The 24,146-nt window shown below is 38.6% G+C and overlaps 1 protein-coding gene across 7 annotated transcripts in view; it reads right to left on the bottom strand.

Moving 5' to 3' along the window:
• Positions 1-24,146, bottom strand: part of Ppp4r4 (protein phosphatase 4 regulatory subunit 4) — a 99,104-nt gene that overhangs the window by 30,483 nt on the left and 44,475 nt on the right. For 5 of the 7 annotated variants that reach the window (XM_060388097.1, XM_021649446.2, XM_060388096.1 and 2 more), the window contains 10 exons: positions 16,848-16,995; positions 16,347-16,420; positions 14,157-14,263; positions 11,322-11,429; positions 7,591-7,712; positions 6,003-6,125; positions 4,644-4,813; positions 4,205-4,324; positions 1,068-1,145; positions 276-359 (listed from right to left, as the gene is read on the bottom strand). In XM_060388097.1, the coding sequence (XP_060244080.1) occupies positions 276-359; positions 1,068-1,145; positions 4,205-4,324; positions 4,644-4,813; positions 6,003-6,125; positions 7,591-7,712; positions 11,322-11,429; positions 14,157-14,263; positions 16,347-16,420; positions 16,848-16,995 (1,134 nt within the window). Of the gene's footprint in view, positions 1-275; positions 360-1,067; positions 1,146-4,204; positions 4,325-4,643; positions 4,814-6,002; positions 6,126-7,590; positions 7,713-11,321; positions 11,430-14,156; positions 14,264-16,346; positions 16,421-16,847; positions 16,996-21,102; positions 21,193-24,146 lie in introns of those variants that run through there. The other 2 variants (XM_060388098.1, XM_021649449.2) reach the window with 2 other exon arrangements.

Below are 24,146 nucleotides of genomic sequence, written 5' to 3'. Positions count from 1 at the left end.
GGATGCTGGTATGAAACCCAGATCCTTATGAGATCAGTAGAGCTCTTGGCTGCTGTAAGCCATCTCTCTAGACCTCTCATGTAAATTCTAAAGCCACCTGGGGATGAACTACCTGCCATCCCTGGGTCCTGACAAATGGCCAAAGGGTTGGATACTGACCAGTACAAGGGCAAGCACTATTTTAGTGTTTCTCACCTATTCTTTCCCTGTTTCCTCACAACTACCCCGCAGAATACAACAACAAACCTCCAACTTTCCTGAAAGATGGGACTTACCTTATTTTCTTGAACACTGCTTTCTCCACCAGTAGACATAAGTTCCAAGATTTCTGGGAGGTGATTTATAAGAGCATCCAGTACCTTTTAAAGCGATATTGACTGTGTTTATAACAGTTATTATCTGTCTTATAAATTATTTAATTCCCCAATTCAATTTATACATAGAAAAAGTATTCTTAACCAAACAACATCTTGGGTCTTTCTTTTTCTTTCTTTCTTTATTTTCTTTTCTTTATTCTTAAGAAAAAGATCAGTATGGCTTCCACTGGTCTAAATTGGAGAAAGTTAACATACTCAAAATTGCCTTTAAACTTTGGGAAGGAGGCTACATCAGGTGGCACCCTCAGGTACCATGTGATAAGCTGCATCTCCCAAGCAAGTAATCATTTTGCTGAATAGAATGTGTCAAATATGGCATCAGATGGAAGAATTTCAAAATCTTCACAAGTCTATCTACAAGGTAACATATACTCTCAAAACAATGCTGAACAAAAGTCAAAAATGTGATACAATTACAAGTGTGAATAAAGCCTTTCATAGAAAAATGCAATACTGATCAGAAAACCAAAGCTGTAACAAAATGTCAACTGTGATTTCTCAACTGAAGCTTCTCTTTTGTCCACATGTTGGCACTTCCTAATTTTCCTTAATAAACATACACTTCCATTTTAAAACCAGATGCATTGGAAGTCCTAACTTCTAAGATCTTCCCGATGACACAGTGACACAGGTACTGACATAGTTTGGCTTAATAAGGGAAGTAAATGTCAGAGTGGGAACTTGTTTTACCTCCAGCGACTCATCTTGCAATAACGTAATCAGTTCTTTGTGTATTAAATATACTCCAGAATTCAGAAGTTTAGATACCTAAAATGCAACAATAAAGTCTCTCAGATTTGAGACTACATAATGTTAAGATACAAATTTTAACTACATTCTTATTAAATACTCTTAAAATAAAAATAAGTTACAACAGAAATTAAATTTCTAGCAAATTTAGTCACATAGATCAGTTTCCTAATATGCTGGGATGTGTGGCCACAGGACGAGATGTGCTTAAGTGTGGAGGGAAAGTACAAAAAGAAGAGATACTATACTGGGCTTGAGTCAAGTTTTGTTTACAGGGGTTAGGGGTGGGAAAATGCCTAAATAAAGTGCTTTAAGATCTTTTGTTTGGATTGGTTTTAAGTTGTTAGAAACACTTTTAAAAAGGCATTTTCTTTTTTTTTTTCTTTTTTTTTTTTTTTCAATGCAGTTTATTCAGGAACATTGAACAATCCTCGGACCCCGGGGAAAGCCAGCCCACAGCTTAAATAGCCTCTGGGTAGCCAACCCAGGCGTGCCACGGGGGCAATGCAGATAGGTCCACATACATGGAAGCAAGCCAGATCCTCGGCCTTAGCCAAATGTGGAGTTGTTCGTGACAGAGAGCACTCACCATCATAAAGTTACAACATAGTAATTATCAAATCTAGTATCAATACTAGATTAGAAAACTTGTAAAGGCAGTGGCAAACTTTTGTTATTTAAAGGGAAGAACAAATTAAAATAAGCCCTTTGTTTTAGGGAACTGAACATTACTCTTAGCCTACACACATTAGGTATGACTGTGAGAATATGATCATCAGACATCCATAAAACACACAGAACAACCATCTCCAAAGTGACTTCTATTACAGAAATACTAGTGTGTGTGTGTATGTGTGTGTGTTGTTTCATCTGCTATAAAACATAACTAAATCAGAGGTTTAACCAAGGAGAGAAGAGAAACTGTGCACTCTTGGACTCCACTCCTGTGCCGTCTTCTCTGAAGAGTGCACGGGAATCAAGCTAAAGGAACAAATAACCTGCAGGCTCTGCTGGGAAATACCTTCTGCCCTTTCCTCCTCTAAAAGTAGGCTTTTGCAGGTCAGTATAAAGAGATGATACAACTGTGTAACATTGGGATAACTTTAAATAACTGTGTCATTTAAGTAGACTATTTCCTAGACTTTGTACTATGAATATATATATATGTACATATATATATATATATTTCATCTATGTCAGAAAAAATATTTTTACATTTTTATTTCATTGCTATTCATGTGTGCATGTGTGTGGCAATGTGCATGTGTGGATGCACATGACGTTGATCTGGGTACCTTCCTTGATCACTCTGCTTCATATATCAAAGGTCTCTCACTTAAACCCAGGGCTCCAGACTGAGGTACTTTAGCTTGCTAGCTCTGGAGAGGCCCTATCTCTGCCTCCTGGGAACATGGATTGCAGGCAGGCTGCCATGCTCAGCAATAGTTACGTGGGATCTGAACTCTAATCCTCACTCAGGCAAGCACTTTACCAATGGAAAGGTGCTATTTTAAAGAAGCAAAGAATACAAATCAATAGCCAAAAGAATCTTAATAACATCTGCAACGATACTATCACTATCCTGCATTCTCTCAGTTAATCTATAGTGCTTTGACATGAGGTACAATGCAAGGAAGATGATGAGATATTCTGGCTGGCAATAAGAATTTACTATATAATTTATAAGGAAAGAAAATATTTTATATCAGTTATAAAGAGGCTGCCACATCACTATTGAATTGACAAGTTCTAGCTTATATATGGTGAAGGTCAGTAGTGACTGTCAATGTGACATGATCTAGCCTTACTTCAGCGGACAAGCATACAAGAATCTGTGAGGGAATTTTTAGACTGGATGAACTGAGATGGGAAGACCCACCCTGTCTTAGTTTCAGTTGTCGACTTCCTCAATACCACGTCACCTGGGAAGAGAAACCTCAGCTGAGGAATTGTCTATATCAGATAGGCCTGTAGCTATGTTTGTGGAGCCTTGTCTTGATTGATAATTGGCATAAAAGGTCTCAGCCCAGGGTGGGCAACACTAGGCAGTGTGCCTGAACTGCGTAAGACAGCCAGCTGAGAGAGCCATAAAGCAAGCATGCAAAGCACCATTCCACCATTGAAGTTTCTGCTTCGAGCAACTACTTGAGTTCCTGCCCTGACTTCCCTCAATGATGGGCTATGATCTGGAAGTGAAAGCTTTTATCAAACCCTTCTCTCCCACAAGCTGCTCCTCATCATAGTACTTGTTAGAGTAACAGAGAAGCAAACTGGGACACACTCTGGTTGTGGGCAGGACTGTTCCATGGCCTTGGATCCTGGACTAACTAAAAACCGAAGTTGAGCAGCAGCATTCACTGCTCTCTGCTTCCTGAGTGTGGACTCAAAGTGGCCAGCTGCCTTCCTCACCATGATAGCCTGTGCCCCAGAACTTTAAGCTAAGGTAAAACCTTTCTTGTTAAGTTACATTGGTTAGGTATTCTGTCACGGCAATGACACAAGTAACAAACAGTTATATACATGTGTATTTTACCTCCATCTTCTGAGAAACAGGCCCCTAATTTCAACTTCAAAGATGAAAAGTTAATTATGGTCATCATAAAAGTTTAATTTTACTTTTGTATACAATTTATGGAAAGTTTTACAGCTGAAGCTAAAAGCTGTGCTCATAAAATTTCACTTGCAGTAAAAGTAATAAATATAAATAATTTGTTATTCAATCTTCCATTTACCCTAAAACTACTTAAATGTAGGGGCAAAGTATAAATATGATAAAGCACATAAAATTATAGCTATCACAATATCTGGCTTAAAGTAAGTATTTAGTTTAGAAATGCTAAAAAGATAGATTAATGAGTAAATGAATATAATGTATTTACGTAAATGGATTTTGTAAACACACTAAAAAGAGAATTATGGAAATTCAAAAACAAGACTTAAAACTATAACATGGAAGAGATATGGAATCTCTATCTTATAACAAGTAAACACAATATACAGAATCGATAGTAAAACAGCATCTAACATGCACAGACAGAAATCAACATGTGCACCATGGAATCCATTCTTTGACTTACTTCATAAAAGCAAATAGCAATAGTGTATCTGACTGGTACTTCGGGGTCATGACAAAGGCAGAAGAATGTAGAATAGAGTTCCATGTGGAAGTTTTTAGGATCAACAAAAACAATCATGGCCTAGTGGAGGTGGAAGGAGATGAATGGAAAGGAAAGAAAACATGCATCAATACCTAGTATAATCATCTCACTAAAACTGAAATAGTCTATTAAGCATAGTTAATAAAAATGTATGTTTGCAAAACCCAAATGCATGCATATAATTCTGATATATAAACAGAAATATAAATTGCACTAATATTTGTTTAATATCTCCTATTCGTTTAGATACATTGTTAAACAGCAAGTTTCAGAGATGTCAATATCTTCATGCATTCTCCTCATATGTTTTAAAGTCATAATCAAAACCATCAATAAGTATAAACACGTATTTTATTACCGGGAAGTTGTAAGCACAGTTCTTTCGTACTGAAGTATATTTCTTCTCGTGTTCTACGATTTGGGACGGAATCTGGTTTTCATTGTGGCCATTTTCTTGTTGCAGACCCAATGTACAAAGTTTCCTATAAAACTCCAAAAATCTCAAGTGCTGATCTGGAGTGAAAATTCCTAAAGCAAATATAAAGCCTGTGTCCAATACTTCAATCGCAACCAAAAATTTAAAGAGAAACTCAAAGTGCAATAAGAACACGTCTAGAACAAAATATTAAGCAGCATTGTTACAGATGATTCTTGCAGCAATGAGCAAAAGAACTACTCTGAAGAAAGCTACCAGGTCATATTTTCACCTTGTGCTTACTTTAATAACGTATATGAGGGTTTGTGCCCAGTCTTCCTGAATCAGGTCAGGACATATTTGGTGAATACCCTTGGGAGTCCAGCTCTTTTTGTTTTTACTTTTTGAAGGGAACAAGGGAAGAGCGGATGTGGGAGACAGGAGAGGTGGGAGAAAAGGAAAAGGAGGAGTGGAGGAAGGGGAAATTGTGGTTGGGATGTGATGTATAAAAGAATAAAAGTTTTAAAATGTCATTTTACTTTTAGTTTTAAAAATACAAACTATGGACAACAGGAATTATGTCTGTCTGCATTAGCTCCACAGCTTCTGGAACACTAAGAAACCATCATTATTAGGATCACACTTCTAATACTGCTGTTCACTTATGGTACATGTTTTAAGTCTCCACAGGAAAAAAATACACATGTATCTATAGAGAAAGAGCTAAGGTTGTCAGAAATGGCCTGGAAGCTGTCAGGGTGATCAGAAATGCTATTCATCAACAGAACAGTTCCACATTCATCAACTCTCTCAGAGCCAGGGATTTGGTGGATACTGTAAAATGTTTATCAGTTACCAGCTGTCTGCAAGCCACATACAGTATATTACTATGCTAGGTAAGCATTTAATTCTTCCATGATAACAGTAAGCTTAGAACATGCTCAAATATTATGACTCCTGGGTACTGGTCTACATATCAAGCTGAACTACTCATATTTTCTATATATACATAAATATACATATACACATAAATATACATATATATATACATGCCTGATCTTCTATCAGCACACTTCAGCCTAAATATACAAAATATCCAAAAGTTCCAAGGCTGTGCTTGTTTGACTCTTTCAAATAAGGTTCCATCTGTGAAAACATCATTTCTAAATGTGCTCTAAGTTATGCTACCGAAGTTCTAAATTGTCAGAAGACTGCACAGACTGTGCAACACATAAAGAGATGAATGAAATGAGCAAGACAAAAGAGAAAAGCAGCTACACTTGCCACCCCTGTGTAACATACCATAGAGTCCATGGCATAGCTTTCCTAAATGAAAAGATAAAGAAATAAGAATTGATTCATCTGCTTTGAAAGATTTTTCACAGAACGATTTCACTAAGGGAAGTATAGTTTGACTTCTGTCATCTGGAAAACAAAACAAAACAATATATAGTTTAGAGCCAGTTGTTCACATTACCACGTGGAAACTAAGACACAGAAAGAAAAAAAATGTCTGTGTTAGACTAACAGTGATAGAAATGCCTGACAACAGTGATGGAAGGGACGAGGGTTAAGATCTCCAGAAACTGTAACTTTGAACTTATACAGGAGCCGCAGAAGATTGACTATAGGGTCATCACAATTAAGACAAGGAGATGACTGGGGTCTTAAGTCTGAATAACCAGGAGAGTTCTAACATTTTCAATATAAATAGATGGAAGGCAGACCTAGGAAACTTCTAATTCTCTCTTATACTCTTTCCATGCCATGCTGTAACTTTATTATCATTTTTTTATCAAAGTCAACTTGAAATATAACCTATCTACTTAATTTCACTGTTTTTACTTCTTAGATGACTCTTTAAAGGCTGACCAATTCTTTAAGTATAACCACTTAGGTCATATGCTTCTGATATGTTAGCAACAGTTAAGCCTTACTTCCAGATACTCTTGAAAACTCCCACAGTTCAATTAAGCTACCTGACAGACATGCATCAGTACTTAGGGGTAAAAAGCTACAACAGGAACATGAATGTTACTGCTTTTATGACTACTATTAGCACCACAATTCAGGGCCTTATCTTCAGTTGTTAGTAAATGAAATCCATATAATAATGTCTGCTTAACAAAGCAAGTTTTATATGGAGTTCACTATATGAAGAATAAAAAGGATCTTAGAAATTGAAGAACAAATAAACTTGGCGTTTGTCGTATTACCTCAGTGATCATTCTGAAACTTTTATCCAAAATTATTGCCATATCACAATAATCTTTCAGAGGCCCTCCTTTTTCAGACCAAATTGATGGTCCGGTGAGCTCAATCCTACAGTTACACAGCTGACGTTCGTGCCTCAGTCTTGGCATTTAGGCCTCCACACACTATCCTGTCATCGGCTAATATCCACAGATGAACTACTTGTTCTGAGTCAGGCTCCGTTCTAGGTCGGGGTACATGCTTAGCAGAGCCGCTAACTGTTCCGTGCCGTGGTTTGCATAGGACAAGAAATAACTTTCTTACACATCCCCACTGAATTATCTACTCCAAATTTCTCCTCCACTGGCATTTTAATGCCAGATCCCTGCATTCAAATATTATTAAGAACTCATTTAGACATGTTACAGTCAGGAATTAACATCAGTTAGCTGAGGAAGTTAAGGGATACTTCCCAACCCAAATCCTTCAACTTCTACATCTGTCAGTTAAGTTTTGAAGAGAGAAATGAAGAGTAGGAAACTCAAAGCAGCACAAGATTCCAGGAGGGTCAGAGCAGAAGCATGGAAGACATCCAAGAGAAAACACCATAAAACTTTAAACTTGACACAAATTCTGAGTAAGCCTTTGCTCCTTGTTAGTGATGTAAAACCAAAGATGCTTGCACATGCAGATTTACCTGTATCAAACATGTCAAGCATGTTAACCAAGGTTTCAAAGGCAGCAAGGCGCACACTGACACTCTCATCCCTAGAGAGCTCTATCAATTCGGGGAGCACCACACTCTTGGTCAGTTCTGTCCTGCACAAGAAGCAGCAGAAGAAAATAAGTCAGATCAACAAACTCACAGAAGGATCTAATGACAACAGCTGATCCATCCAGCTGGTCCCAGAGCCCTGCTCTAGTCCCCAGGTGTGCCATTTGGAGAGAAAAGCAAACATGGGTATATATATATATATAAAATACAGGTAGATACAGGAGATATGGGGGTTGAGAGGGACTATCATTAAAATACATTGTATGAAATTCTCAAAGAATTAAAAATATTTAAATAAAGAAATACTAGTAATAATTCCATAACCATTAAGTCAATTCTAATTTCTCCTGTAAACTGAATATTAACTACAGAAATTTTAATGACTAGGATGTTATATTAAACTTTATAAATTATATCATTTTATATTTTAAAGAAATTTCAGAAAAGGGTCCAGCTAAGTAAGAAAAAAATTATCAGTATTTGAAAAAAAATTTAAGCAAAATCATTTGATCTAGATTTGGGGTCATGTTATTTTTCTAATCATCTAAACTATGATATAACAATAATTACTTTTCACACAGAGGAATGGTAGACAACACTGGATATTCAATATAAAAAATAAAGTATAATAAATGCTTCTATAGACTAAACAACACTTGCAATATACTCATAAGCAGTTCACAGCTAGCACGTCTTTACTGAGGACATAGGGGAGCCTTCAGATAGAGCCAGCTCTCTTACAGACTGTACAGAAGACAGCATAAATTATACCCAGCATACTATATTGACAGAATTTTAAAAAAAAACTCAAAAGCAGAGGCAGATGGGTCTCTGTGAGTTCAACCTGGTCAATAAAGAAAATTCCATGTCATCCAGGGCTGCACAGTGAGACCCTGCCTCAAAACAAAACAAATAAATAAATGAACAAATGAATAAGTCTCAAAACAATGCTGGGAGGGGTAGTGTACACCTTTAATCTCAACACTGGAGAAGGAGAGGCAGGTGACTCTCTCTGAGTTTGAGGCCAGCCTGGTTTACAAAGCAAATTCCAGACCAGCAAAGTCTACATAGTGAGACCCTGTCAGAAAAAGAAATTTTAAAAAGCAAACCAAAAGCCTTCAGCAGATTGTTCCTTAAGTTTCCTCATTTGAATAAGGTTCTTGAATGAAGTTTTCTTCTATGCTGTCTGTAATTGCTGCATTTGTTGTATGATATGGGTTTCGTCATGAACCTCAGCTGGACATGCAGCAGATAGTTCTTCCCCAAACATCTAGCAGCATACCTCTAAGCAATTCATACATTTATCTTTCTCTTCTGAAATCAGAGAGTGATTGTGTACTATTCACTATGTGTTAGAATTTTTCTATCCTGTTTAATTTTTAAAATAGTTCTTTTTTAATGATTTATTTATTTTATTATGTATACAACGTTCTGCCTACATGTACACCTGAACGCCAGAAGAGAGCACCAGATCTCATTATAGATGGTTGTGAGCCACCATGTGGTTGCTGGGAATTGAACTCAGGACCTCTGGAAGAGCAAGTACTGCTCTTAACCTCTGAACCATCCTCCAGCCCCTTAAAATAGTTCTTAATTTTAACTTTATTTAAACTTTTATTCTCACAGATTTTTTTGTCTCAAGAATGTCTCCTCATTAAATCCTCAACCACACTGTACTAGTGAGAATATAAATAATTTTAAATGTTAAGTAAATAATTAATTTTCTCTTTTCATTAAGGCCCAGAACAGTTTTTTTTTTATTTATTATTATAAGGGGGTGATGGAAACTTGGGGCATACTGGGAGATTTCCACACACTGGAGACATGCCCTGGAGGCAGGCAGCCTCTTCGTCCTCATTTTTGTTTCCTGGTCACGAAGGACTGACTTAGCTCCACCGCACATTCCACCACATGCTCTGCCTCCTAGAGGCCCAAAAGTAAGAGAACAGCCTAACTACAAATTAAAACCTCCAAACAACGTTTCAAAATAAAGCTTTTCTCCCCATTAGTTGGCACAACATCTGTTATAATAATGAAAAACTGACAAAACCAGCAAGAAGGTACTATTACTTTTCAGTTACTATTCTATGAAAAGTTCTATAATTATATTTCTAATAGGACAAAAAAAAAACCTCAACACTAAATTAATGTGCATATATGGTAAAGCAAATTGGTTTAAATGGACCCTGAAGTTGAGTATATTCTCTGTAATTTTATCCTTAAGGAATAATCCTAAATTAATTTAGGGAAGACAAATTTGAACATACCTGCGTGGTGGTTTGAATATATCTGAATGCTTGGGTCTCCAGGTAGAACTTCTTGGGAAGGATTAGGAGGTGTGGCCTTGTTGGAATAGGGTGTGGCCTTATTTGAGAAAGTGTGTCACTAGGGGTGGGTTTTGACGTTTAAAAGGGCCATACCAGGCCCAATCTTTCTGTCTCTATGTCTATCTCTCTGTCTCTCTCCTTTCCTCTTCCCCCCACCTCTCTCTTCCTGGTGATTGAGATATAAAACTCTCAACTGCTGCTCCAGAGCCATGCTTATCTGCTTACCACCATAATGACTATGAACTGACCCTCTGAAACTGTAAGCAAGCCCCCAATCAAACACCTTCTTTAATAAATTGTCTTGGTCATGGTGCTACTTCACAGCAACAGTAAAGAAGACACCTGACCTTCCCATTTTCTAAACAGAGAAAAAAAATGTCAGGTGGTTAAAAAAAATTACATAAATATGTATTCCACATCTTTATAAAGTAAATAAGTAGTACACTGTCCAATCAATTTCCAATTCTGACTCATAAGCATAGGTTTAGTTGAGACTGAGTTAGTGATAGCCCACAGTGATCCAAGAAGAGCCACAAAGCTTTAGAAGACAAAAGAACTGGTTAGCAGACACAGAACAAGGTACATGACCACACCCTGAGTCTGTTAGTGGCATCCTAAAGGTTTTCACAGTCATCACTACCATAAGCTCACTGTCCTTATCCGTAAAAAATAGTGACAGATGAAATCAATGCAGTGTCTACTAAAACTAAGACACATAATGTTTTTCCACCAACTTTAGAGTTCTTAAACCAAAAATCCTTTCCCAAGATGGACTTTAGAGATTTCCTTTAATATTATACTTGTACCTAGACCTGGGATCTGCTTTTAAGCAGAGGGTAGACTAACTGTCCTATGCTTCTACTACCTAAACAGTATGCCTGCAGAAGTACAAGAAGAGCCCCCAATCCAAGAGCACAAAGAGCCTGCAATTGAAGAGCATCGCAGCAAAGCTTCAGTGACAGCAACTCCTCTTAAAACACCTAAATGTAGCCAGAATGCAGTCTCCAAATACATGCTCCAACTATATTCCAGGTCTGTTCTCTGCTGGGACACCGTCCCTTCTTGGATCTGAGTGCTTAGAACTATAATTGTATAACCAGGATGAGGAAAAAAGAAACTAACATTAATTGAGTATCGACTGCCATACTAAACATAGCCCCTGTTACCTGTTTTACATATTAGGAGAGGCCTGCTATGATCATTTGGAGAAAGCACATTAAAAAAAAAAAAAAAAGATAGTACACTTTCGTGAAATACGTGAGAAGGATATGATGTGCCACAACCTGTAAAGAAGACTGTGAAATAAGGACTCGGAAGTGCACTTACCCAATTCCCTGAGCTATATTTTCTAACTGCCGACACATGCAAGATCGAACTTCATATTCCACATCTTGACAGAGGGATTTTACCAGGGGAAGTATTTCTCTTTTAATGCTGAGGAAGACAGGTTTTTTTTTTAAGAAAGGGGATGTAAATGAACAAATATTTTAGGCTAATATTTTCAAATAATTCCCCAAAATTTAAATTACCACATATGAGAGAAAACATCTTTGAATTTTTAGATTTATCTGTTTAATATGAAGTATCTGCAGGAATTAGGAAGCTAGAAAAGCACTTGAGATGGGGGAGGAAGAGACCTTGAGGGAGGGGATGGCAGTACACAAGATATGAAAATAGGACAGGGGAATATTGAAGGGAAAATGTTTAAGCCGAGACTGGAGGGAAATTGAGGGATAGATGAGGTGGAAGGTGGTAATGGTGGTTTGAATAAGAATGACCCTCACAGGCTCATATTTGAATGCTTAGTCATCAGGGAGTGGCACTATTTGAGAAGGATTAGGAAGTGTGGCCTTGTTGGAGGAAGTGTGTCACTGGGATTATGCTTTGTGGTTTCAAAATCCCAACAGTTCTCTGTCTCTCTGTCTCCCTCTCCCTCTCTCCCTCCCTCTCTCTCTCTCACTCCTCCCTCTCTCTTTCTCACTCTCTCCCTTTCTTCCTCTTCCTCTCTCCCTGCTGCCTGGAGAGCCAGATGTAGAACTCTCAGCTCCTTCTCCAGCACCATGTCTGCCTGCACGCTGCCATGCTCCCCACCATGATGATAATGGACTAAACCTCTAACTGTAAGCCAGCCCCAATTATAAGAGTTATGAAGATGTCATGGCATCTCTTCACAGCAATAAAACACTTATTAAGACAGTTGGTTAACAAAACCTTAAGGGTATATAGAAAAGCTTTCAGAAGAACTACTCATCAGGTAACTTTTTAAGATATAATTTTTATAAAGGATTCTGAATGGCAGTGTCCTACATGGCACACAACAGTTCTTTCCATAGAAGATATGGGATATTAAAAGAAAATCTTGGAGCCAGATACAGGCGCTCTCCCCATTAATGACATTGTTCTTGGCTGGCCATATAACTAGATAGCAAGACCCCATTACTTATGATATAACATACTTCAGTTGCAATATATAGAGAAATCAAGCCAGAACTGAATGAAAACTTCTACCCTGCTGGCTAACTTTCATGGTGCCAGAGGTGCAATAAGGGTGACAAGTGGAAAAAAGTTATCAACAGAATTACCCAGTGGTTGATCTTGCATACGACAATAGCAGCTTGTGGGGCAAGATGCAGCTACTGTGCACTAACAGCGTGATTGTCGTGGTGGTAACGGACTGCTTTCTGATTGACTTCTAGCTCTGTTCCATAGGAGGGAATCTGTGTATGCTACTGTAAATCTAGTCACAAGTCCACAGCAGGGAGGCTATGGCCCTACGTAGAAACTTACTACAGTTACTCTGCTAAAAGGACAGTTGTCAGACTGCCCTCTGAGTATTTGTGTTTATACCTATACAGCAGTGCTGCTCTAAACTAAGAAACGGGCTTTTCTGGCAGAGGGAAAGGTCAGTGCAAGAGATTCACATCCGGTCAAAGTGCAGAGAGTAAGTGCCCACTGAGAATACAAGCCTAAATTGGACAGCCCCTACCGAGTGTCAGGAAACCCTGTGGAAAAGAGGACGGAAGGAATGGAAGGAACCGAAGATGGAGAGGCACGCTGTGAAGGCTGTCTTCTGGGGAGCACATGGCTGTTGCTCTCATGGACTTCCGGCAGCTGTGGTTACTGGTGTAAGAGCAAGCCAACCGATATTCCAGCATGGATGGGAGAGGGACACGTGAAGGCCCACCCCTAGCTGAGGAACTACTGGCAACTAATGGCTGTGGAGGCTTGTTTTTCTTCAGGGTGGGAGACAGGTTGCCCCACATCCGCACGCATGCAGGCAGCACTAATTGGAGACAATAGGTTGTTGTTGTTGTTGTTGTTGTTGTTTAAGAAGGAAAAAAAACATAAAAACAAGAAAGGGAAATATCTGGAGGTATTTAGTGGGGGTAAAGGGATATTTGGGTTAGTATTATATGTGTACATGCACACAGATGAAATTGTTAAAGAATAAAATATTCTTTAAAACCATAACCTGCCTTATTAACCTAGTGTACTTTAACAGAAAATTTCACAATTTATATTGCTTTTTTACATGTGTTACTAAATTTGGATGCTATTATCAGTTACTTGTAACTTATATGTATGACAGTTGTCTGTTAAAAATACTGGTTAACTTCGTATCAGCAGTTAAATGTTAAAAGCTAATTCAGAAGGCTATAGATATGAAATATCTGATTCTGGCAACTATCAGGCAAAGTATACTTCTGCTTTGATAATTTCTCTCATGTTATAATTTGCAACACATCAAGTATGAGCAGGCATCATTTGTCATCTAGGTAAAGAGCAGCATGGGCACCATAGACATGCTCTGTTATAAGATTATTCAAAATGAGAAATCAGAAATCCTATCTTTATGTCATGTTTTCCAATTTTGGAAGTCTCAAAATAATGCTATTTTATCCTCACAAGAGAACATGGTATGGGATAGGGAAGACTAAGATGGGAGGTACAAAATAATTTACCTCGACTTTGAAAATCCCTGAAACTGCAAAGAAATGCTTCCAGTAAGTAGATTTTTGTCTGAGAAGTCTAGGTAGCTAAAATGGTTAAGTTTGTGAGCAGTGTGGAATAATTATAAAAGTAACCATTGTTAATACAGCATTAAACATTTTAAATCAATTTCATTTGATAAAGGAAACAAAACCACATGCAAATACTCACCTATGGGCATCAAATTTGTTGGTTAATTTTCCTAAAATTTTACAACTAACTAAACGCGACTGGACGGTTTGGGAAAGTTGTGCCTTGGAAACAAGTGGATTCAGAATCTAAAAGGAAACAATTCAGAGAATAATTGTGCAAAGTAGTATACATTCTTGTCATTAACATCAACTTCTTCAAAGGATATTTTCATATTTCAAACATTTTTAAAGAATATGAGTTACAACCTAGGTACATGGTTGCTCTTAACTTAGATCACTGTCTTCTTGGCTAAGGTACAGATGACAAACTATACAAGTAGAATCAATTAGGACAAAAAGAAATAAAGCTCATGGCTAGCCTCTGTATTGACTTGAATGCCTATGAAGATTAATTTTAAAATATACATGTTCAATAGAGAAAGGCAAATTAGTTACCAGAGACTCTGAACTTTATTTCATATCGAGTTTTATATTTATTCCAAAATGTCAAAATAAAATCTATTTAGGAAATTCTGTTATTTGAACATAATGACCAAAGTCTGGTGCTGTATTATGTGTAGACTAGGCACTCAAAAACCCAACAGCATGGCACACTGCAAAGAATTATGAATAGTGGTATGTTATTCCAGTACCAACTTTTTAATTTTTAACCTTGTTATTTATCATCCCAAGAATTCTATCAAAGATCACATGCTAAAAATGTCAAGCACTTAGTAGTAATTGCCTCATTCATGTATATACAGCTCTTCAAAAACATGACGCTCACATCTCTGCTTTGTGCTCAGCAGTTCAGTGGGGAAGGGGGGTCTAGATAGTTGCCATCAGGTACACATTACTTTAACTGGATAAAACTTGTCATTTTAAAGAGAATATTCTGTTGTGATAGAATGACAATCTACTGTGAGAGCAAAGACACAATGAAATCCGGGGAGGATGTTCCAATGAATAACTTTTTACCATGGCACGTTTGCAAAGAAATATGTACAAAGAAAGCAAAGTTAGTACATTAAAGGATAGGTTTGCTATCTAGTCCTCTAGTCTGGTCTCTTAATTTATAATAAAGCCTTCCAGGAGGGACAGAATGAAGCATATTGGAAATTAAAAGGCAGATAACTAATTGCAACCAATTCTTTTTTTATTTTTTTTTTCAAGACAGTTTCTCTGTGTAGCCTTGGCCGTCCTGGACTCACTCTGTAGACCAGGCTGGCCTTGAACTCACAGGTATCACAGGGATGTGTCACCACACCTGACTACTGGAATTAATTCTTACACAAATACGTACAAATGTAACAAGGATGGCAGAAAGATTGTATATGTATATTGTACATAAGGACAGGGTCAGATAATTCCTAAAGAATAAATACAATCAATTAGATAAAATATATGAAAAACTAGTCAACAGTACAATTTGAAATTTCCAATTAAAATGCAATCATGCCTTTACCCTATCAAATTATAACTGGAACACCATTTTTGTTTTGATTTTGAGGCAGGGTCTTACAGAATCCAGGATGAACTGGAATTCACAATGTAGCCAAGGAGGACCTTGAACTCCTCATCTTGGTACCTTTACCTTCTGAGTGCAAGGATTACAAGCATATGAACCCGTGCCTGGTTAACAAAATCCTGGAGATTGAATCCAGGGATTAGTACATGCCCGGCAAGCACTCTACCAACTAAGTCACAGCCCCAGTGAAACACTATTGTAATGAGAACTCAGGGTGACTGTATCTCACATACTTAGCGAAGAGCTAAGAATATTCATGCCGTCTCACTAGGCGACACCACTTTTATGGATGCTACAGTTAAATAACTGCCTGAAGATCAGGAGAAGCTCTACAGAGGTGCTTTATTTTGATAGTGAAATATAAGACTGAAAATAGCTTCCAGCGACTAACAAGTAAAATAATTTGTAAGTATATACAGGAAAATAATGGTGAGTGAAAAATGACCACGTACAGAATCAATATGATTATTGATATGACATGCAGCAACCACACAGAGGACAGAGTCTGAAGGACATATATCAGAAACTTAAAAGCATACATCTAAAGAAGGAGAAATTATTTTTCTTCCTTATATTTTATGAATTAGTTAAATTTTCTGCAATGAGCATGTGTTACTTTCACAATGGAAAGCAATCATTTCTTTTTAAAGAAAATCAAAAAGTAACTTAGTATCTGCAAAAAGAAAAAAAAAACACTATTACCTCATGCCTCAGGGTTTCTTTTGGCAATAATTCTATTGCAGAGAGAAGTGTTTCCAGCCATGCGTTGCTGACACCTAAAGGGCATAGATGCAACATGCTAGGTAAACATCTCAGATGCAAGTGCACTCCCACATCATCCATCAACAGCTGCAATCACATTTTATTACACAAACAAGGATCATTATTATTAGTATTCTATGACATTTTCTACACTTATTGTCTTGACTAACTTTAGAAAATGTAAACACTGAAAAATAATTGGAAGGAGATGACTTTAACCTAAGATGTGCTATTCCCACTGTATGCTGATCCCATGAGCATAAATGTAAAGGAAAACATCTAAGGAGAGAAAAAGCCTGGGAATGCACTACTGGGTTTTCTCTCCCAGGATCTTTCTTAGAGGAACCTCAGCTATTTCCATCAGGTCCACAGATGTCAAATGAACCACAACTACTTGCTAGATACAATGGACAAGAATGTCTAAGCATGCAGGGCCCTGACCTGTATCCCTGTGCTCCACGTGCAGGAGAATGACTTGCAGGAAGTTGTGTGCAAAGGTGTGGACTGGCATGGATTCTTCCTGCAGAATGGTCAGAAATGACACTGCAGCTGTTAGCTGCATTTCCACGCTTGCAACATGCAGGACTTCCTGTGTGATCAGAAAGAATTTGCTGTTTACAGAGATGAGAGTCAGGACTGTTATGTCTAAAAGAGCCAAGGTTACAGAAAGTAAACGGTCACTCTGCAAATCACTAAATACATCCTTGGAGATATGCATCTCAGTACTTTAAAGGAACCCTGTTAATCTGTTCCTAATATTTAACTCATCATGTAATAAATTTCTTAAGAAATCTTAAATGTTTTAAGAACTTACACAATAAATAACATTTTCTTGCTTTACTGGATGAAAATGATAAGCCGTGTGCAAACCTTTAAAGAACAGTGTAGGTGGTTTTGATGGGTTTGAACTTTTACATTGCTAATGGCAATATGCAGATGTCATCCTACTGAGCATAATAATGTCAAAGCTCAATCACATGTATTTTCATTTCCCGTGTTTCTGCTTCATAACTAAGCATCATAGGGTTAGAGAGATGACTCGGTGGTTAAAAGCTTAGATGGCTTTGGCAGAGGACCTGAGTTCAATTCCCAGCACTCAGGTCAGTCAGCCTTCCACAGCCTGTGACTCCAGCTCCAAGGATCAAATGAATCCTTCTTGCCTCTGCAGCTAACCTCACTCATATGTACATGCCCCTACAAAGATACACACAGATACACATAATTAAAATAGAAAAACATCTAAACTAAATAAGTAAATATCACACATCCCAATATGAAAAGGAAAATACTTAAGAGTGTAAAAAAATAAAAAGGTGTATTAGCACACACCTTTAATCTCAGCACTTGGGAAGCAGAGGCAGCAGGATCTCTGTGAGTTACAGGCAACCTGATCTACATAGGGAGGTCAGGCCAGCCAGAACTATCAGTATCCAAGTGGGTTCCATAGTAATGGGGACAGGGACTGTCTCTGACAGGAACTGATTGGCCTGTTCTTTGATCACCTCCCTCTGAGGGGGAAGAAGCCTTACCCGGCCACAGAAAAATGCAGCCAATCCTGATGAAACCTGATAGACTAGGATCAGAGGGAAGTGGAGGAGGACCTCCCCTATCAGTGGACTGGGAGAGGGACTTGGGTGGGAAAGAGAGAGGGTGGGATTGGGAGGGGAGAAGGGAGGTACAGGGGGGGGATACAAAGTGAATAAACGGTAATTAATAAAAATAAAAATAATAAAATAAAATAAAAAGTGTAACTGTAGTTTCTTTCTCCCCTTGATATAACTGATAAAAAGAATAAATTACCATGAAGTAAACAATTTAAAGGAGTTTCTTAAATATAAGAACATTTCTAAACAATAAATTACACTCATGTCATTTAAAAAAATTGAACATGCATATTCATATTTAAAGCCTATATTAAAATACACATTTTAAATACATCAAAAGCTAAAAAAAATAACTTAAGTTAGCTTCTTCAAATGCCAAGGTAACTGCACTTCTCTAGAAGTACAATGTGAAGGCTGAGCACAACTTTTTTCCTCAATTATGGAAATAGTGAATATGTCAATTTTGTGACTGACAGAGCAAAGTTATCAGAACATGGGAAACTAACGTTTCTGGCATTATTTCCTTTTATAATGAAAATCAATTGTAACATGATCATCATAAAAATTAAATCATTTAAACAGCTTTTATTTATTCAATTTACCAACTTACAGTGAAATGGACCATTTAAATAATGACCACTGTACATGCAGTATCGTTCTCTATACTACCCTTGAGTTTGTAGAAGGAACAGCACTTTGCCCATCTTCACTAGGCTCTTCCTACAACAGCAGTTCTCAACCTGTGGGTCGTGACCCCTTTGTGAGTCCAATGACTTTTCACAGGGATCACCTAAGGCTGCTGGAAATTCAGATATTTACATTAAGGTTCATAACAGTAACAAAATTCCAGTTGGGGGTCACCACAACATGAGGAGCTGTGTTTAAGGGTCGCAGTGCTAAGAAGGTTGAGACCCACCATGCTAGAACCTCTGCTTCCTGTCATCTTCCTCAGTTCTGTTAGTAAATGGTAACCCTGTTTTTACAGCTTCTTAGTCTACAAGCTTCAGGGTAGGGTCATCCTCAACTCCACTATTCCCTCATTCAACCCACCGAAAGGATCTACCTTCGAAACAGATCTGTAATCTGATCCCTTGGCACCTCCCTCATTACTCCTCTAGTCCAGCTTTAGCTTAAATTATTCAAATAGCCTCATCTAGTCCGCTTCATTACCGCCCCTCTCTTATCGTCTCTGGGTATCCAGAGAGATTCTCTCAGGAGCTTACCGGATTGTGCCCCTTTCTGCTCAGAGCGCTCTATGGCTTTCCTTCTCACTAAAAGTCCAAGTTGTTGGGGTGACTTACAAGATCTGCTCACAAATCCTCCTTTACACAGATTTCCACATGGTGGCTCCCTGGCCTCTCTTAAGCCTGGACTCCAATATCATTTTTAAAATAAGGCTTCCCTGACAGTCCTATTTGAAACGACTTCGATAGTAGTTTCTACTCTTAAATGAATATGCAAATGAACTGTTCTCTAAAACACACACACACACACACACACACACACACACCAAGTTCACCAGTCCCTGGAGAGACTGAGGCCATCAACCAATGAGCAGCACAGCCCTTGCATCTGGTCTGTCTCTCCCCCAAAGAGAGCAGGTTTTTTATGACTTTGAGAATGTTTGTCTGTTCATCCACTGTAATTCTGACCACACAGCATGCATTCAGGATGGAATTTTCTACTCTTGGTGTTCTCTCTCTTCCCATGTACTTTCAAGAGCTCCTAAAAGGTAGTGCCAAGAAATTTTGAGGGAGGTCCTAAAGATCAGGGATTGGCAGAATCAGACATAAGACAAGGCCAAACACGTAAGTGCACATCTTCAATCTTCGTTCAAGTGTGTCCATGCAAAGCTGCTCCTGCTATGTTGTAACCCAACAGCTCTCATCACAATCTATATCCTAGGTTCATGTTCTTTGCTTCCTCCGATGCAGTCAAATAGTTTCTGGCTACCAGCTGAAGTAACGTGCCCACTCTAGCAGAAGGAACTCCCGAGCAGTGAAGGGTTTTGTTGCTAGCCACTGAGCTAATGCCCTACCACCCATTACCTGCCAGGAGCCAAAGCACTTCTGAGAACTGACTTCTTCCTCACAAATCTAGTATGTCCATTCAACATGAGAACATAGTTCATAACAACTCTAAACCTCAATGCAGAAAATCTCACAGGGGCCTTTCATGTGGCAGATGTTTATACAATATGGTTAATTCCCAAAGAGACCACCAGTTACTTGTGTCTTGGGTTTTGTTGTTGTTAAAAGCTTTTGCAACACACACATACACACGTGATAGTGTGTGTGTGTGTGTGTGTGTGTGTGTGTGTGTGTGTGTTTTAACTAATCATCAATTGTGTAGCTTAAAAGTCTTTGGCTAAGAAAGAAAAGGCATGTTAAGGCAGAAGATATAATTAGTTTCTGAAGCAACCTTGCTATCACCCTTGTTTTTGCTGTTTTCAAAACAAACACCATTCTATACTCAGGGAGGCAGAGGCAGACAGATCAATGTGAGTTCGAGACCAGCCTGGTTTACAAAGCAAGTCCAGGATAGCCAAGGCTACACAAAGAAACCCTTTCTCAAAAAACCAAAACCAAAACAAAATAAAACTGATGTGACCAATATACAGACTTACATGTTTCCAAGCATAGCTTTTATTTAGAAACAAAAAGGACTTTACAAATATCAGATAAACTGTGAGAGTCACAATGTTCATTGCAGTTCACATGGGTCTGCTGTTTTGAATTCCAAGACTGCTTCCTGACCCCTAAAGCCATTAAGTCCTGGGTTTTCACAGAAGCAAACTGCATGCAAAGAAGAACAGGAAGAACTTCCAGCATCATCTCCTTCCTGTATGATTTAGTCTTGACTCTTGCAGCAACAATTTGCCCGGATTATTTTGCATTTCATCTTTACAAAATCCTCAAGCCTTATCAGGACTTAGGGTTTTCTCTTGTGCTGACTTCAACACTTGGCACTGTCCACTGCTAAGCAACCAGCACAGACAAAGATATTTTATCACTGTTTAAAAATAAATCAAATATTTCTAAACATATTTTTCAGAAATGTAATAAATTTCATTCTTACAAGTAAGCATTTTCCTACATAGAGTCATACCCTCTGGACAAACACATATGAAATCCATACTCTTGGGATAGATATGTGTGCATCCTCATGGGCCTTGGGAGACACTGAAAAGCAAATTCCTCCACTTGCTTAAGTGTGTGCTTGATGGCCAGTTGCCATTCTTATTATTTACTACTGCTTGGCAGGCAGCCCAGCCTAAGCTCTTCAAAAATGAAATGTCATACTTCATCGAGATCACAGGACACTCCAAAGTGGTTAAAACTAATTCTATTGAGGGAGGGAAAGCATGCTAGGCACATCTGTAGCGCACTCTAATTAGTGTTTCACGAAACAGTGTCTCCAGTGAACCTGCATTGCGTCCAGCACAAAGTCTCTACACAGTGTGCAACAGAGAAAAGCATCATGTCACTATTGGCTTATCCCTAATGAGCAAACGTCCAGATTCCCATGTTCTAAAATTGCTAAGTAAAACTGAAATGTATATCATTGATTGTTTTTAACTTAGATAATAGGAACTTAAATATTTGGGGGAAATTAACGTAGACATTTTCAGTAACTAACAGTAGGTGGCAGCTCTTTCACTACAGAATTATAATATTTACAAGACAAAATTTGAGCTCCAGGTACAGTTGGAGCATGCCGATTCTAGAATGCCTGTAACAGTTTCCTCCCATACCTCACTCTCTTCCTCAGCCCATACCAAAAGAAAGCAGGAAGCGGGGACTGGCTAAGAGCAGCCCAGAGGGGCACAGGGGAAATGCACTACCAGACTCTAAGCCAGACTAAGGAAGAGATGCATCTGCACTTTAGTCACTAAGCCAGAGGCTGATGACCATGTACATAAACAAAATCCTAAGAACCTTTCTGGGAAGGGATAGCAATGGTCACCATTATGCTATAGGAAACAGGTGAAAAAATGTTCTGCCATGCAAAAATACAGGGTAACAAAGAAAGAAAAAGATGACGAAGTGGAGGCGGAAGAGTAAGAGAAGGAGAAGCAAGATTTTTAAACTGCGCTTTCAACATTTTATATGTTGTTTTTATACATAATAAATTTGAATCATAAATTTTATAGTTTCAATTTAAAATATAAAGGGACAACACTGTGCAAGGAATGTTTTCATGAAAGAAATACCTGCTTAATAAATTTGGTAGCCAAAATAACCATTTTAAAATGATCCATAAAGTATATAGTTGGTTAAATATTTTGTGGGGAGAAAACAATGCTGTTTTCTTTAGCAAACAGTAGTAATGGAAAGCCTGGTACTTTCTATAAGCAAGTGGAAATAGCATTTTCCTAATGGTCATATTTTTTCCTAACCTAAACTTTCTCTAAAGTGGTCCACTAAGAATCAATTTTTTCTATGAATAATTTTATTATCAATATGCCACTGACAGAAATGAAACCCATCAGTTCCCTAACAAGCAAGTTGAAAAGCATCAATAAACACAAAGCTAACACTAGGGAAAGGTACCTGCTGGGCATCTTTAAAAAATCAAGCCTTGCCTGTGCCCAGACAGGAGATGAGTTAATACGGCTCCAGGACTGTAACTGTGGCTTTTGTCTTTATAATCCTTTGACTAACAGTAGCCTGGCCTTGCCCAGAAAACTCTCACTGGTTTGGTCCTGGCCAGTCTCTTTTTAATAAAAAGCCTCTGATTTACTAAAGCCATGATTTGAATCAGGCTGGTGAATGACCCCAGACCCACAACACAGGCAGTGGCAGTCAAATGCCTTGGAAGAGTAGAACATAGGGTGAGTCAGGTAGACAAGGTCACACGTTCACAGATGTGCTTCTGGTTCCTATCTGTGTCTGTGCCAATGGAGCCAAGTCTCCACTTGACCCTTCAGATTGAATCTGGTGGCCAGGACCTCACAAGCCTCTGGGTCAGGGTAGGGCTACTTCTTGAAGTGCTGCTCCCTGCTGACCTGTGGTACTGAGGAGCCCTGGTATAGGAGGGAGGAGAAGGCCAGGGCACCTCCATCTTGACTCTAGATCATTTCTTCTCAGATCGGTTGTTTTCAAGAATCAGGTTCCTAAGCTGACAGAATTTTAATTTTACTCACATTTATTGAGGACCGGAATCAGGCTAAGGACACTGAGTAGTTGGGGAAAGTCAAGGATTTGGTCCTCAAATGACTCCTGCTGTTCACAGACATTTGAACACACAGAAACAGCTAATAACATTCAAGGTTTATGCTGAGTATTCAAGTCTTAGCAATCAACCAAATCCAGTGGTGTGCCTTACATGATGGTAACACTGCTAATTCTGTCATTAAAATTGTGCTAAGGTCTAAAGGATGAGAAGTTCAAGATACCATGAGAGCCCTAGAGGTAATATCTGAAGAGACAGGGAAAGCTTCCCTGAGAATAACAGCCTTTGTGAAGAGAAAGGTGGAACAGGGAGAGGCAGGAAAAGGAGGCAGGAAAGCTAGAAGCATAGGAAAAGAGCAGTCCCAGCATCCAACATTGGGGAGTGTGGAGAAACATGCTCAACAGGAAGTCTCAAAAAGCAATCTGTATGCTTGCAGCAAATAGGTGGGTTTGCTTCGGCAGTGACCAGACAGCTCAATCAGGCAAAGCCTCAGAGCTTTACGTACATAGACACACAGTTCTAAATGTTTACAAACGTCCTGCCTCTGAGAGCTGAACTGGAACTGGAAGTAGAGAAGCAGCAGCACCACAAGGGGGAAGCACAGACTAGGGCAAACTTGAAAAACTACTGTGCTTTCCAGAGCAAACCATCACAACCACTGGGCACAGTGTGGCTGGCCAAGTGGATAGATTCAACAAGAAATCAAATAAACAAGATTACACACGAGATTACGCAGTGTGAGAACCAAAGGTATCTGGATAATTCTTAAGCCAAAACACTCGAACACCTTAGGATAGAAGACAGTGAAGAAAACCCGGGTGTTGGGGAAAATGCCATGAGCAGGCAGCAAGATGCTCAGTGGGTAAAGGTGCTTGGAGCCAAGCCTGATGATCTGTGTTTGAGTCCCTGATACCCACATGGCAGAAGGAGAGAGCCAACTATTGCCAGTTTGCCACCCTCC

The sequence above is a fragment of the Meriones unguiculatus genome, chromosome 7, assembly GCF_030254825.1.
Source record: "Meriones unguiculatus strain TT.TT164.6M chromosome 7, Bangor_MerUng_6.1, whole genome shotgun sequence".
NCBI lineage: Eukaryota > Metazoa > Chordata > Mammalia > Rodentia > Muridae > Meriones > Meriones unguiculatus.
This window is presented reverse-complemented; position numbering and strand designations above follow the sequence as displayed.